The sequence below is a fragment of the Lissotriton helveticus genome, chromosome 3_1, assembly GCF_964261635.1.
Source record: "Lissotriton helveticus chromosome 3_1, aLisHel1.1, whole genome shotgun sequence".
Taxonomy (NCBI): domain Eukaryota; kingdom Metazoa; phylum Chordata; class Amphibia; order Caudata; family Salamandridae; genus Lissotriton; species Lissotriton helveticus.
The window spans coordinates 367,935,629-367,952,103 of NC_136061.1; the positions used below are offsets into that span (position 1 = coordinate 367,935,629).

At 48.2% G+C, this 16,475-nt stretch overlaps 1 protein-coding gene across 1 annotated transcript in view; it reads left to right on the plus strand.

The window, feature by feature from the left end:
* Positions 1–6,802, plus strand: part of DHRS13 (dehydrogenase/reductase 13) — a 237,219-nt gene extending 230,417 nt beyond the window's left edge. Inside the window, exon 5 of the mRNA XM_078680084.1 lies at positions 5,013–6,802. Coding sequence (XP_078536210.1) covers positions 5,013–5,278 — 266 coding nt within the window. The 3' untranslated portion in view covers positions 5,279–6,802. The remainder of the gene's footprint in view (positions 1–5,012) is intronic.
* Positions 6,803–16,475: the final 9,673 nt, after the last annotated feature.

A 16,475-nucleotide genomic window follows, 5' to 3' on the forward strand; every position in this document is an offset into this window, starting at 1 on the left:
GCCTGTTTCTGAAATGCCTCTGCGCCCCCTCACTTTTCCAAGAGCCGGAGCATCTCCTGCCCAATTCCAAATGTTTTATGAGGCCCCGCACCTCATCTTTGGGCAGCCTGCTTCCGCTGGTGCGCCTTCGGGCCCTGTGGCGTCAGTTGGGGGCCCTAGGCCTTCGACATAGACGCCTTGAGCCCCGGCTCCAGAGGGCCCACATGGATACGTTACCATTGATCCTAATGGCGACACTCCAGACTCCAACCGTGCCCCCGGTTGGCGTCGATCCCATCCTCGTCCCTGACATGAATACGGAGCCGGACCGACATCGATTCTAACGCCGTAAGGGACTTTTGTCCCTGTGTTCATCCCTGGTATTTAGTTTGTGCCAAGAGGTGGTGAAGAGGACTGGGAGAGGAAGCTGGACCTTTTAACAGACCAGCTTGAAGACCCCATGGAATGGTAGATGGACCTGGGTGAGGCCAGTGGGTTGGACACGTCCCCCGACACTGGCTTGCTTTCTCCCCCTACCGTGGCTACGGAGGAGGGGGCTTCCTACGCAGTGGTGCTGAGAAAGGGCAGCCGAGGTCCTAATCCTTGAGCTCCCTTCGATGGAAGTCAGAGCTAACCTCCTGACCGAGGTGCTTCAGCCTGCGGCCTCTACCTACGAACCTCTTCCGTCATTTAATGAATCCTAACTGATGGGCACTTGGTCCAAACCCAGCACAGAGGCTCCTTTGGACAGGACTATCGCACACTGCCGATTCCCAGCGACCCTGCGTTCCGTAAGCTGCATCCTCCCCCTGAGAGCTTGGTTGTCCAAGCCTCATCTTCCAAACGCTCATTCCCTTCTGCAGCCTCCGATAGGGAATCCAAGAATTTGGACCATCTTGAAAAGAGGATGCTATCTTCCTCCAGTTTGACATTGAGGTCGGTGTATACCACTTGGCTCTTCGGCCGATACTACCACACCATCCGGGATACGGTTGCACGGATGCTGCCACAGTGCCCGGAGGAGGCCCGGGCTGTTCTCTCCCAGGCAGTTGCGGACGGGAGATACTCAGCAAAATTCACCATTTGTCGTGGACTGGACACCACCGACCCACGGGGCAGAATGGTTCCTCGCCTGTAGCATTACGACACTAGACCTGTTTGAGGACTTCTGACTTTTCAGGGGATGTCCAATCTACCCTGATGGACATGCTCTTTGATGGCACTTGCCTTTTTGGCTCCAACGCAAACTCTGCGCTTGAGCGCTTCAAGGAATCTCGAGCTGCGGCCAGATCATTGGGCCTCATGTCTACCATCCGTCCCCCTCAGTCTGCCTTTCGTCCCTTTCGCGGCTACAGAAGGAGTGCCTAGCTATGTTTTGTCTAGCCCAGCTAGTTAGTCATGCAAGCTGTCCAGCTTCTGCCTGGCCGCGGGTGTGGAACCCAGGGTGTTTGTGGGTCAGAGCGCCAGCGGGAGGGCCAGTCCACCCTTTCCCTTTCTGCTACTGCCTCTGAACCCTCTTAGTCCGACATTTCAGGCCCAACTTCGGCCAGTCGAAGGCAGGATACGCCATCACCTCCTCCGCTGGCAGTCCATCATGCCGGACAGATGGGTTCTGCAGATAGTCCGATAGGGCTGCTCCCTTACCTTCGAGGCTATCCTCCGTCCATGCCACCCTCCTACGACCTTATGTCAGAGGATCATTTGGCGCTTCTCCGCAATGAAGATACAGCTCTTTTGGCCAAGGGTGCCATAGAGGGGGGTCCCTGTGCCAGAAGTAGGACACGGTTGTTAATTCTGCTACTTTTTGGTTCCCAAAAAGGAGAAAGGCCTGCCTAGACCTCCGGACCCTCAACTTCTGTCTTCGGAAAGAGAAGTTCAAAATGCTCTCTTTGGTCCAGGTCCTTTCTGCCCTCGGCCCAGGAAACTGGATGTTAGCGTTGGACTTGCAGGATTCTTATTTCCATATTCCTGTCCTGCCTACTCACAGATGTTACTTGCGGTTTATGGTGGGCTACAAGCTTTTTCAGTTCACCATGCTCCCCTTTGGCCTTACCACTGCCCATCGGGTGTTCACAAAAGGGATGGTGGTGGTCGCAATTCATCTGCACAGTTCAGGGTTACCAGTCTTCCTCTATCTCGCCCACTGGCTGTTCAAGGCAGGCTTGCCCCAGGCTGTCATCTCCCACCTCAAAACTACGGCGGACCTCCTGCACTTGCTGGGGTTCACTATCAACATGCCGAAGTCACACCTGACACTCCCTTTCAACGCAGTGATTCCGGACACAATGCAGTTTCGGGCCTATCTTCCCGACCAGCGAGTCCGGGATTATCGGGCTATGATACCGATTTTTCAACCTCTATCCTGGATTTTGGTGAGAATTATTCTGAGGCTCTGCTGGGCCTAATGGTCTCTTGCATTCTGCTGGTGGATCATACCAGATGGTATATGCAGGCTCTGCAGTGGGACCTGAGATTCCAGTGGGTGCAGCATCAGGGGAATCTTTCAGACTACGTCCAGATCTCGGAAGGAGCTGCCCACCAACTGCAGTGGTGATTAACGAACCAAGATTGGGTCAGAGGCTGATCCCTCTCCCTTCCCCAACCAGATCTGATGGTGGTGACGGATGCGTCACTCCTGGAATGGGGCTGCCACTTGAGAGAGGCGAAGATCATAGGTGTCTGGTCTCCGGCGGAGTTTGGTCTCCATATCAACCTTTGGGAGCTCCGGGTGATCAGACTGGCACTGAAGGCATTCCTTCTCTCTTTCAAAGGGAAAGTGGTGCAGGTGTTCACGGACAACACCACCGCCATGTGTACTGCAACAAATATGGCACGGTGGGGTTGTGGACCCTTTATCAGGAGGCTCTCTGCCTCTAGACATGGCTGGAACATCAGGGCATATCCCTGGTGGTTCTCCACCTGGTGGGTTCTCTGAATGCCAGAGTGAACAAACTCAGCTGTCGGTGCCTGGTCGATCACAAATAGGTTCTCCATTCAAAGGAGGCACAAGGTCTCTTTCAGCGGTGGGTAGAACCTTGGTTAGATCTGTTCGCCTCTGAAGAGAACACGCAGTGTCAGCAGTATTGCGCTCTGGAGTTTCCAAGGCGGCGCTCGCTCGGCGATGATTTTCGTCGCGAGCGGTGCTTTGGCGCTTCGGCCTCCTCTACGCATTTATATCTATACCTCTTCTGTAGAGTGCTCAGGAAGATAAAGCACGACCGGGCTCAAGTCATTCTTGTGCCTCCAGATTGGGCACGAAGAGTCTGGTATTCTGACCTTTTGAGTATGGCCATCGATCCTCCGATCAGACTTTCCCTTTGGGAGGATCTTCTGTTGCAGTAGCAGGGGATGGTTCTTCACTCGAACCTGCCCAGTCTCCACCTCCTTGCGTTGAGACTGAGTGGCAGCAGTTGACTGCTTTCAACCTTCCACCCGAAGTCTGTGATCTCATCTTGGCAGCCAGGTGTCCCTCCACTAATACGGTATATGCCTGTAGATGGAACAAATTTGTGGCATGGTGCACAGCAAAGGTTGTTGATCCCCTTTCAGCCCCTCTTTGAGAAGTTCTGTTGTACATACTTTCTTTGGCCCAGCAGGGCTCTGCTATGAGCACCCTTAAGAATTATTTTTCAGCTATATCTACCTTTCTGAGACTTCCATATCAGCCCTCTTTGTTCAAATCTCCCATTGTTAATAGGTTTCTTAAAGGCCGTACTCACTTGTTTCCTCTGTCTCCTTTCGAAATGCCCCAATGGGATTTAAATTTGTTTTTGACTTTTCTTAAGTGTCCTCGCTTTGAGCCTCTTCATAATTGCCCTCTCAGGCTTCTAACCCTTAAGACTGCTTTCCTCATTGCCATCACCTCTTCTTGCCGAGTTTTCGAGCTCCAATCTCTGTCTTACACGCCTCCCTATATGCCTGTCCATCCAGATAAAGTGGTGCTTCAAACAAAGGCTTTGTTACTCCCTAAAGTGGTCACTCCATTTCATGTGGGACAATCAATTACTCTGCCCACCTTTTACCCACTCCTACATCCCTCCAAGGAATAGGAGAGACCACTGCCTGGACCCAAAACGTGCGATGTCTTTTTATCTTGATCATACCAAAGACTTCCGGGGGGATGATCAACTCTGTATTGGCTATGTGGGTCCAAGAAAGGTCGGGCAGTACAGAAAAGACCATCTTTTGACGGTTTGTACTCTGCATTAAATTGTGCTACGCATTGACAAAATTGTGGGGTTACGTGCTCACTCTACTCAATCAATCAATGGGTTTATAAAGCGCGCTACTCAACCGTGAGGGTCCCAAGAGCAACAGCGGCAAGCATTGCATTAGCACGCGGAGTCCCAGTCCCGGATATCTGTCGGGGGCAACGTGGGCATCCCTGCACATGTTTACCAGATACTACTGCCTGGACAGCCAATTCTGGAGGGACGGGTACTTTGCCTGTTTAGTCCTCCAAGACTCCCACGTGTGATCTTGGTTCTCAGACCCTCCTCCTGGGTTGGCTTTGCTGGGGTATGTAGTCTAAGGTAAGAAATCGATAACTAGAAGTCTCTATCAGATGAACAAGATACTTACCCTAGGCAATGTTGTATATGGTAGAGATATAGTTGTAGATTCCTTACCGCCCCTCCATCCTCCCGCTCTGCGAACTGATTTCTAGGGATAGGGATCCGCTGAAGGGCCATAGTTTTGACGCATCAGTGTTCAGTGTCTTTCATGGCTCTGCGCTTCTGCCGTGGAAAGTCATGTTAAGAACTGACGTCAGCGCGCCCGGGGAACATCTATGTAGGTCCAGCAACATCATTCTGGAGCTCACGAAGCCGACAACAAGACGCGGAGTCAACTAATGCCACCTACCGCACGCAGGGGTACTGCTAATTAAAGATCTCCGGATCCAGACTGACGCCTGGGGAAATTCCAAGGTAAGGAATCTACAACTAGAGTATGTCTCTGCCAGACCCATCATTACCGAAAGTAAGTAACTTGTTCAATGTGCCTCCCTATTGACCGTGTGTTTTCTCTGGCAGGGGCAGTCAAGACCGACCTATTACGCTACGTGAATCCCTGGTTGTTGAAAGTTTTTATTGCTGCCATTTGCCGTCTCTTCTTCCGAGACTGTGAGAACGGAGCCCAGACATCCATCCACTGCGCCGTGCAAGAGGGAATCGAAACATTCAGTGGGCGCTACTTTGCCAACTGCCGAGTGACGGAGGTGCAGAGCCATGCCCGAGATGACGCAGTCGCAAGAAAACTCTGGGAAGTCAGCGAGGCATTGGTGGGCTTAACTGAATAAATCTGCGGGAGAGTGAGATTGCCAGTGCTGTTCACTATGCAGAAACGCCTTCCCTTACCTTGGATACCATCTATATGGACTACAAATACCAATATTGAAAGATTTTTCTATGCTTTATCTTTGAGTGGAACATTAACTATGATAGTAAAGTACTACAGCAGACGTATGGAGCTCGAGTATCCAATCCAGCCAATTTCTTGATTGATATTAGTCGTAAGCCACCTTTGGCAGACAAAGCAGTTTAATACCATGTTCCAGATCACCACTGAGATCCTTCCTTAGAATCTAGAGCCAAATGCACTAAGGTATTTACAGTTGCAAAGGATCCAACTTACAACATTAGACCCTTTTTTTAACAGTAAAATGGACTTTTGGTATGTCCCAAATCGAATTGTGATTCAGTAGCACGTTACCGAATCGCAGTTTGCGTATGCAACTACATACTGAATCACTATTTGGGAGGGACATGTTTAGTACATAGGGTTGTCCGCAAAATACCACACTGATCGCAAAAATACTGCTCACAAATTGGTACCAGTCTATAGCATATCTGGCCCATAGTCTTTTATCACAGAAATGCATGTGGTATCTACGTAGTGGAGAGAAATTATCCATGACTGTTGGTCTCGAAATAATGCAGAAATGTATGTTTTGTTGTTGTATAACAGGGATTGGCATCATATCAACACAGATAGAGCATTAGAAATGTGAGCTTCTTTTACGCTAATAGAGCCCAGTTACAATAATTAGGCTACGCTAACACCGTGCAAGTTTTGCAGTTACTTCGTAAGAACCGATTATGAATGCACCTGTAATTCTTATGGGACCATTCTAAAAGTTCTGTGGGAACACTGCTTAGCCCTTTTGTTTCGCCTCAAGCACTCTGCTGGGGAAATACTATGAATATTTACTGGCGGAATTGGACATAGAATTACAAATTCTTCTAATAAGTTTTATTTTCTGAGTGGAGCTTAAAGGCCCCACTTATAATCCCACGGTCACACCAGGTATCAATAAATCAGGATGAGACGGGATTAATGGGCAGGTTAGAGGAGTACATAGAACGAGGAGCATAGTGTTTGAAGCAATAGTGCCACCTAGCACAGAAATCACAGTGGGTATCTGCTTATAATGATTTTCCTCGTTCTCTCTGATGTTTTCAGGCCTCTTCATGACTTTCAAAAATAATATTTAGGTTTTTGCAGAATCTGCTATATCCTATATAAAAACTTTATCATTACACATTCCACCTCAGTAAATTGAAAAAATGAAATATACACATTCCTATTAATTACAATACGTCCTTAAGTGCCTAAATTGTTATACAATAATCCACTGTACAAATGGGTGACTGCCTTAGGAGAATCATTTTACAGCCTATTTTATTATATTTTCTGTCATTGCTATATGTAAAATATACTTTTGTTTCAGGAGCACTAGTTTATGTTGTATGCACAATGATGCCACTAGTTGCAGTACTGTAGTATTAAAAGAACAACAAAATAAATACACGTATTGCATGCATGCATTTGTTCCTTATTTGATTGCAGTAACAATGCCATATCAGATTTTCTCTATTAAATTAAACTTTCCTTCAAAACTACAAACAAACAAAATGTACAAGGAGGGAGAAAAACAGACCAAACATAAGGACATTATACTTTTTAAAAAATGATGATTATTTATTTTAATGTTACCAACTTGAATTATTCCCTGTTGCTGTAATCCTCCATGAGAACGTTAAATTAGCACTAAGAAAATACTTGCATATAACATGATACAATGAACGGCCAGTTCACCTCATCAGAAGGCTCAAAGTAGGGCAAAAGAGGTGTACAGGCTGTGAACCTCAAGCCCCATAAAACCTTACATAGATTATAATTTCGTGGCACCAAAAGTGAAAGTTAATAGTTGAGCCACACAAAGGGCTAGATAGGGCATGTCACATGCAAATGTATAACTCAAATCAGTGGTGGAGTTAGAGAAGCAGCTTTTTCTTCCCCGCGTATTACATCTTTCATAGTTGCACAAGTCTTAATTACAACTAAAGAAGCAGCGGATGGTGAGAATAAATTACAACTAAAGAAGCAGGGGAAGGAAAAAGGCTGGAGCAGGCATCCAAGAGAAGGTGTAACAGGATATCCACTTTCTGACCTTGCAGATGCCTGCAAATACATCCAGGCTAAGAGTAATAAAAATGTAGCCATTTCTTTTGTTGAATGTGCCTCCACTGCCTTCCTCCCTTAGCTTGGAGAAGCTCAAAGCAAACTCTGATTTTATTGACTCAGAGAGTAGTTCCATAGTTGGACAATTTCTCCTTTTTTATGGAGTTTTCGAATGCCTTACAAATCTCATCAGACTCATGGAAGGACTTGGGGCCAGATGTACAAAGCTTTTTTTCATTCGCAAACAATTCTTTGATTCGGGCCGTTTGCAAACGAAAAAAGGCATTTTTCAATGTACAAAGGCCCAGTTTGAGATTTGGTAACCTATTATAGAATTGCAAATTGGGTTTTCGATTCGGTATTAGAAAGGGGTGTGTTTAGGGCATCCCTTCCTAATCACTGTCGTATGTGTGAATGTTTTGCAACCAAAACGTTTTTTTTGCAACCAAAGCAGTCGCAAAACTTTCGCTTTTTAACACCTACTTTAAGTAGATGGTAACCCATTTCCAATTAGGAAGGGGTCTGCAGGGCACCCCTTCCCCTTTATGAATGTTTGTAAAAGCATATTCATTGGCAAATCTGGGTGTAGATACACATGCTCTGCATACATCTTCCATCTAGTATTGGGTCAGGAATGGTGCAATGTCTTTCGTGTTTCGAGTCACCAGATGCAGTAACTACTCCTCAGTGATCATGCGCATGGGCTTAGACTCCATTTGTAGATTGTTTTATCTCCGCCATCAGGTTCGGACTTGTGGGCCTTCGCTCTGTTTTCGACTCCATTACAGTTCGACCTTTAGTCTTTTTTCCTACCCTTTCATCAGTAGTGTTACAGTTGGCGTTTCTTACATCTGCATTTCGACAATTGCACCTGTTTAACTCTGTTCGACCAAAGTCCATTCGGGGCACCGCCCTTTGGAACCTACCTTCAACATCCATACCAGTTTTTCGGACAATGCTCGGCTGGTAATGGAAGGCATGCCCTTTCTGTTCTGCCCGTGTTGCCACTCAAAGTATCCTCATACAGATCAACACTCGGTGTGCAACTTGTGCCTGTCCCCCGAGCACAACGAAGCAGTCTGCACTGCATGCAAGTCATTTTGCATTAAAAAGACCCTTTAGGATCGTATCGCTCGTTGCCTCAAGATGTCCTACAGAGCCACCAATGACACTCCCGACATATTTGGTGAGGAGCATGCCCAGGAGCAGCTATCATCAAAGAGGAGTCAGCCTTCTCCATCTATGAAAATTCTGGCTCTGAGCTAGAAGTTGACTTTGAAATGGAGGATATTATGCCAGCTCAACAATCTGTGAGTACGGCTTATACCAACCAGCCCAACCCTGCCGAAAAAATATTCAGCACTTCTATTCCCAGAATCCCAGGCCCCAGGGCCACCGTTGCTGTCTAGCCTGCCATGTTCAGCACCAAAAAACCGCTACGGGTGCCCCTCCTCTAGGCACGGCCTAGAAAGCACATACGAAGCCGAGATCATCTACTTTGACTTCATCGGACCAAGAACAGCAATCGGCACCAGGTCGATCTTCGGCGCCGAGCCGGCAATCGACATCAACTTCCTCGACACGGCACACTTCCCACCTCAAAGCCGAAAACTTCGGAGTCAAAGAAGTCGAAGCTGAGCTCTAACCCCAGTCCCCAACCACAAGTGGAACCAATCCTGCATAAGTCACAGGAAAGAATGGACACATGCCAGAAGAAAATCATATCCAGGATGATACTGGACGAATACTGGCTACAGCTTGCTCTCCTCTACCATCTAAAAGAAGCTTACCTTTATTAAAGGTCTGGGCATGCAATTCCTCCTAAAATGAAGACTATGAACAAAGTTTCCAACCCTCCACCCCTTCCACACCATCTCCACAACTACCACACTCTCCTGCACCACCATCTCCTACAGGAGAGCCACTAGATGACTAACCACAAGGGTCTCCACTGTCAGATACTGGTGGGCTTGGGGAGCCACAGGGAGATGACCCTTGGGACACCTATGGCATTGATCCCCATGCTGACACGGATCCTTATATTTATCCTGTGCGCCCTTATTCTCCTGAAGATATTACCTCTTACCAAGAGGTTATAGCAAAGGCTGCTGCATTTCATAATGTGTAGCTACGTAAAGAGCCTTTAGAAGATTACTTCCTCTTCTATACGCTTTCCACTACACAAAGGGCTACCCAGTACCTGCCCATGTTAAAAGGCATGCTTAGACATATTGATAACATGTTTAAAGATCCTATTAGGGCTAGGTTGTAACACGTTGGGTAGAGTAAAAGATATAAACCTGTACCATCTGACCTTATTTACATTAAAGGACAGTTACTGCCAGACTCCCTAGTTACCACCACAGCACTCAAGCGTGCTAACTCTCAGGCCACTGGAGACACCACACCTCCTGATAAGGAGAGGAAAAGAATAGATGCTGTGAGGAAAAGGGTTTACAGCTTAGGGCGGCCAACCATTGGCATATTGCCAACTCGCAAGCTCTCCTACCACACTATGGCCGTGCCCACTAGGACGAAATGGAAGATCTACTCCAATATGTCCCGGAGGAACTTAAAAAACATGGCCAACAGTTAGTTTCTGATAGGAAAATTATTGCTAACACCTCAATATGGTGTGCACTAGATGCTGCTGACACCGCAGCAAGAGGAGTCAACACATGCATTTTACTTCGATGTCACGCTTGGCTTAGAATCTCTGGGTTTAAACCTGCAGTACAACCTGCTGTGTTAAGCATGCCCTTTGATAAGGAGCATCTTTTTGGTCCTCAGGTGGACTCCACATTAGAAAAGATAACTAAGGATTTTGAGACGGCCAAATCAATGGTACTCATGGTTTCTTTCGTCATCCAGGTTTCCATGGAGCCTCAAAATCAACCTCCCAACAAAAACAGCAAGGTCAGGGCTCATACTCAAAGGGCTACTATTGTGGTTTCTATAGAGGTAGCAACGCCAGAGGTATAAGTAAGGATGCCTTTCCCCGTGGAGCAGCACACTCCACCAAGAAGTGACTACCTTCTCCTTCCCAAGATCACATAACACCTATTGGGGCAGAATTCAAAATTTCTTACCCATTTGTCAATCTATCACATCAGACATATGGGTATTCGCCATTATCCAACATGGCTATATCCTAGAGCTCATTACCACACCACCCAATATCATTCACAGGTTATCACATGAGCTTCAAACATTACTCAAACAATAAGTTCAAGCTCTTCTCCTCAAAGGTGCTATAGAGCCCTTCCCTCCTCAACACCAGGGTACAGGGGTATACTCTCTGTACTTCCTAATCCCCTAAAAGGACAGGTCCTTACAGCCAATCTTAGACCTCAAGCCATTAAAAAAATACATTATATTGGAACGCATCCACATGAACACCTGACAAGATGTCATTCCGCTTCTACTACAGGGCGACTTAATGGCAACACAAGACCTAAAGGATGCATACTTCCACATACCATACACCCTGCTCATCACAAATGGTTATGATTCGTCAAAGTAGGCAAACACTACCAGTTCAAGGTTCTCTCCTTTGGGGTGACCACCACACCCGAGTGTTCACCAAATGCCTAGCGGTGGTAGCAACTCATCTACGCAGACAAAATATCCATGCTTTCCCATATCTAGATGGTTGGATTATCAAAGCCAACTCTTCCGACCAGTGTCAACAACACACTTAAATGACAATAGATTTACTTCACAGTTTAGGATTCACTGTCAACATTCTCAAGTCTCACCTGCATCGATTACAGATTTAGCCATACTTAGTGGCAATCCTAACTACACAAACAGGATTAGCATTTCCCAGTCCTGTAAAAAGCCAGAACTTCCAGGCAATATTACCTCAGTTTCAGGAAAGCCAACTGCTCACAGTGAGGATGGTCATGCATCTTTTAGGAATGATGGGTTCCTGCATTTCCATATTACCCCCATTCACGCCTATACATGCATCCATTACACAAGTGTTTGGCTCAACAATGGTTTCAGTCATGGGGTCAGTTACAGGATTTAGTGTTGATACACCGCCACACTCACTGATCTCTGTAATGGTGGAATACCAACAGTCGGTTGAAAGGGTGGACGCATCACAAACTGGTTGGGGTGCACACCTTCAACACCTCACAGTGCAGGGTGGGATGCCAAGCAACGGACTCTCATATTAACAATCTAGAGCTTCATCGTCTTCACCTAGCATGGAAAGCATTCCTACCTCACCTCACTCTACAAGGTTGTCCTAGTCCGCACAGACACTATGACAGCCATATATTCCTACAGAAACAGGGGGGGACACAGTCTCCACAGTGGTCTCATGTGTCTCAGACCATCTGGAAGTGGCTGTACATCACAACATTCACCTGTTGGCGGAATATCTTCCATGAACAGACCCCAACTTTACAGACCTGCTCAGCAGGATGTAGCAACAAGTCCACGAATTGGAACCCCTCCCACAAGTCCTCCTCTCATACTTCCACAAGTAGAGGTTCCCTCATATAGACCTTTTCGCCACCGCAGAAAATGCAAAATGCCTAAACTTCATCTCCAGGTTCCCACACCCACAATGCAAGGGCAACGTACTATGGATGAGTTGGTCAGGGATATTTGCCTATGCTTTTCCGCATGTTCCTCTCCTTCCATTTCTAGTTCGGAAGCTCAGGCAGATGTCTCTTACAATGATCTTAGTATCACCCACATTGGCTCATCAACCCTGGCTCACAACACTACTAGACCTCTCTGTGGATCCACATGAGAAGCCCCCCAACAGACCGCCTCACTCAGAGCCATAGACAAATCAGGCACCCAGATCCCTAAACCTAGCAATTTGGCTCCTGATGTCATAGAGTTTGATTACCTTAACTTACCATCAGAAGGTATGAAACTTCTTAAAGAAACATGTAGACCCACCACTAGAGCTTGCTATGCAGCAAAGTGAAAATGTTTTGGCTGCTAGTGTCACTCAAACCTAATTTGAGCTTTTTATAGCCAATCAATCAATCAATCACAGCATTTATATAGCGCACTACTCACCCGGCGGGTCTCAAGGCGCTGGGGGGGGGGTCTGCTACTGCTCGAACAGCCAGGTCTTGAGCTGCTTCCTGAAGGCGAGGTGGTCCTGGGTCAGGCGGAGGTGGGTCGGAAGGGAGTTCCACGTCTTGGCGGCCAGGTGGGAGAAGGACCTTCCTCCTGTGGTGGCTCTTCGGATGCGGGGGACGGCGGCGAGGGCGTGGTTGGTCGATCGAAGCTGGCGTTTGGGAACGTAGAAGTTGAGGCGGCTGTTGAGGTATTCTGGGCCTTGGTTGTGTAGGGCTTTGTGTGCGTGGGTGAGGAGCCGGAAGGTGATTCTCTTGTTGACCGGGAGCCAGTGCAGGTCTCTCAGGTGCCCGGAGATGTGGCTGCGGCGGGGGATGTCCAGGATGAGTCGTGCTGAGGTGTTCTGGATCCGCTGGAGTCTCGGAGTTGCCGTAGTCCAGACGGCTGGTGATGAGGGCCTGGGTGACCGTCTTCCTGGTCTCGGTGGGGATCCATCGGAAGATCTTACGTATCATGCGCAGGATGTTGAAGCACGACGAGGAGACGGCGTTGACTTGTCTGGTCATGGAGAGGGAGGAGTCCAGGATGAAGCCCAGGTTGCGTGCGTGGTCTGTGGGTTTGGGTGCGCTGCCCAGGGCGGGAGGCCACCAGGAGTCGTCCCAGGCGGAGGGTGAAGATCCCAGGATGAGGACTTCCGTCTTGTCCGAGTTCAGTTTCAGGCGGCTGTTCATCATCCACTTGGCAACGTCTGTCATCCCTTCGTGTAGGTTGGCTCTGGCGGTGGCGGGGTCGTTGGTGAGGGAGAGGATCAGCTGGGTGTCGTCGGCGTAGGAGATGATGTTGAGGTTGTGCTGGCGTGCGATGGTTGCGAGGGGGCTCATGTAGACGTTGAAGAGTGTTGGGCTGAGCGAGGAGCCCTGAGGGACGCCGCAGATGACTTCGGTGGCCTCCGATCTGAACGGGGGGAGGCGGACTCTCTGTGTCCTTCCGGCGAGGAAGGAGATGATCCACTCCAGTGCCTTCTCCTGGATTCCGACGTTGCTGAGGCGCTGTACTAGGGTACGGTGGCAGACCGTGTCGAAGGCTGCGGATAGGTCCAGGAGGATGAGGGCCGCTGTTTCCCCGTTGTCGAGCAGGGCTCGGATGTCATCGATTAGCTGCGATCAGGGCGGTCTCGGTGCTGTGGTTGGCCCGGAAGCCAGACTGCGAGAGGTCGAGGGAGCCGTTCGTCTCGAGGAAGGCGGCCAGTTGCTTGTTGACGGTCTTCTCGATGACTTTTGCCGGAAATGGGAGCAGCGAGATGGGGCGGTAGTTCTTGAGGTCGGTGGGGTCGGCTGATGGCTTCTTAAGTAGGGCGCTGAGTTCGGCGTGCTTCCAGCTCTCCGGGAAGGTGGTGGTGTCGAAGGAGGTGTTGATGATGTCCCGCAGGTGAGGTGCGATGAAACAAGCTTCCGAGGACCGGTTTCTGGCATTCCAGCCGTCTTCAGCCCGGCTTGCTTGAATCCAGTGGCAAAGTGAGCAAGGGACTCACGTCTGGCATGCTCAGACGTGAGTCCCTTGCTCACTTTGCCACTGGATTCAAGCAAGCCGGGCGGAAGACGGCTGGAATGCCAGAAACCGGTCCTCGGAAGCTTGTTTCCGGTCCAGGGAAGACATGGCTTGGCAGTTCGGGCTGGACTGTTCCCATGAGGCACAGGGTCAGACTGATTTGCATATAGCCATGTCTGAACTGGGGTGGCAGAGTGGGCTAAAGAACGGTGATGGATTAAACCCAGATCTTTTGACTGGGTGTGAGTGTTTGATTGATTCAGATGCTCCGTCCATCACCACCCCCTTTTGTACCGCTTTTGGCCGCCATAAGTGTGGCAGGGTATGCTCAGACGTGAGTCCCTTGCTCACTTTGCCACTGGATTCAAGCAAGCCGGGCTGAAGACGGCTGGAATGCCAGAAACCGGTCCTCGGAAGCTTGTTTCCGGTCCAGGGAAGACATGGCTTGGCAGTTCGGGCTGGACTGTTCCCATGAGGCACAGGGTCAGACTGATTTGCATATAGCCATGGCTGAACTGGGGTGGCAGAGTGGGCTAAAAAACGGTGATGGATTAAACCCAGATCTTTTGACTGGGTGTGAGTGTTTGATTGATTCAGATGCTCCGTCAATCACCACCCCCTTTTGTACTGCTTTTGGCCGCCATAAGTGTGGCAGGGTATGCTCAGACGTGAGTCCCTTGCTCACTTTGCCACTGGATTCAAGCAAGCCGGGCTGAAGACGGCTGGAATGCCAGAAACCGGTCCTCGGAAGCTTGTTTCCGGTCCAGGGAAGACATGGCTTGGCAGTTAGGGCTGGACTGTTCCCATGAGGCACAGGGTCAGACTGATTTGCATATAGCCATGTCTGAACTGGGGTGGCAGAGTGGGCTAAAGAACGGTGATGGATTAAACCCAGATCTTTTGACTGGGTGTGAGTGTTTGATTTATTCAGATGCTCCATCCATCACCACCCCCTTTTGTACCGGTGTCTCCAAAATAGACAGCACCTTTCTTTGTTCAAGGTCCCAGTGATTAAAGAGTTCATGCGGGAGCTCATATGAGTTATTCTACCACAGGTTCCAGCAGCACCTTCCTGGAAGCTCAATTACATACTCGCAAGACTCATGGGCCCCCAAGTGAACCCCTACACTTAAGCCCCCATTCAATTTCTTTCTTGGAAGAGGGCATTTTTAGTCACCATCACTTCACTTCAGTGTGTTAGTGCGCTCCAGGTTTTAACCTTGAAATAACCTTTCTTTCAACTGCATAGAGACTAATCGGTTCTTCGCACCAACCCTACATTTTTCCCTTAAGTGGTATCTCAATTTCACCTCAGTCAATCCATTGAATTGCCAGTTTATTTCCCCAAAACCAGATTATGTTGCAGAAAGGACTCTTCAAACATTAAATGTTAAAAGATTACTTATGTTCTATATAGATAGAACTAAAGCTTTCAGAAAAGCTAAACAACTTTGTGTTGCTTTTTCACCTCCCCACAAAGGCAACCCATTATCCAAATCTGGCTTAGCCAGATGGATAGTAAAATGCATTCAAACTTGCTATGCTAAGGCTAAAAGATCTTTACCTGTTCCTCCCAGAGTGCACTCTACTCGGAAAAAGGGAGCAACCATGGCCTTCTTCGGAAACATTCCCATAGCTGACATATGTAAGGCAGCTACATGATCAACACCACACACCTTCACTGAATATTATTGTGTGCATGTGTTAGCACACCAGCAAGCCAATGTAGTCCAGGCAGTGCTATGTACCCTTTTCCAAACAACTGCAACACCCACAGGTGAGCCACCGCTTCTGAGCGGTACTTCCTTACAGTCTATGCAGAGCATATGTATCTACAGCCATACGTGCCATCACGCAGAATATGCTACTTACCCTTTAATGGCATGTAGTGCTGTAGAGTCACATGTTCACACCCTCCTCCCTGGCCATCTGTGGCTATTGCAGTTTTTTTCCATTTACTGTTTTCTCTATACAGGTATTTAGCATAGTCATCACATTACTGACAAATACTATACACTCCTTTCTCACCGACTCCACGAAAACAGTCTAACAATGGAGATGATACCATCACCAAGAGGAGAAGTCACTCGACTTCGTGACTCAAAACACCTTTTCGAAGAAAAATAAATTGCACAACTTCAGACCCAATACATGATGACAGGAGTATGCAGAGCATATGAATCTGCAGCACTACATGCCACGAACATATGCTTACAGGGTAACATATTCCTTTTTAGGACCAGGCATTGGTCCGACAGACCACTGCCTACTCTTAAAAAATGTAAAGAAAACTTGAAATGTCTCATTTTGAACTGCATCCCATTTTCCTTAAGTAAAACGGTCTGCATTTCAAAAGAAAAAAATGCTTTATTAAAAAGCAATCACAGTTGTGGCGGTCCACTGACCCCAGCAGGCCACTATCCCTGTGATTTTTG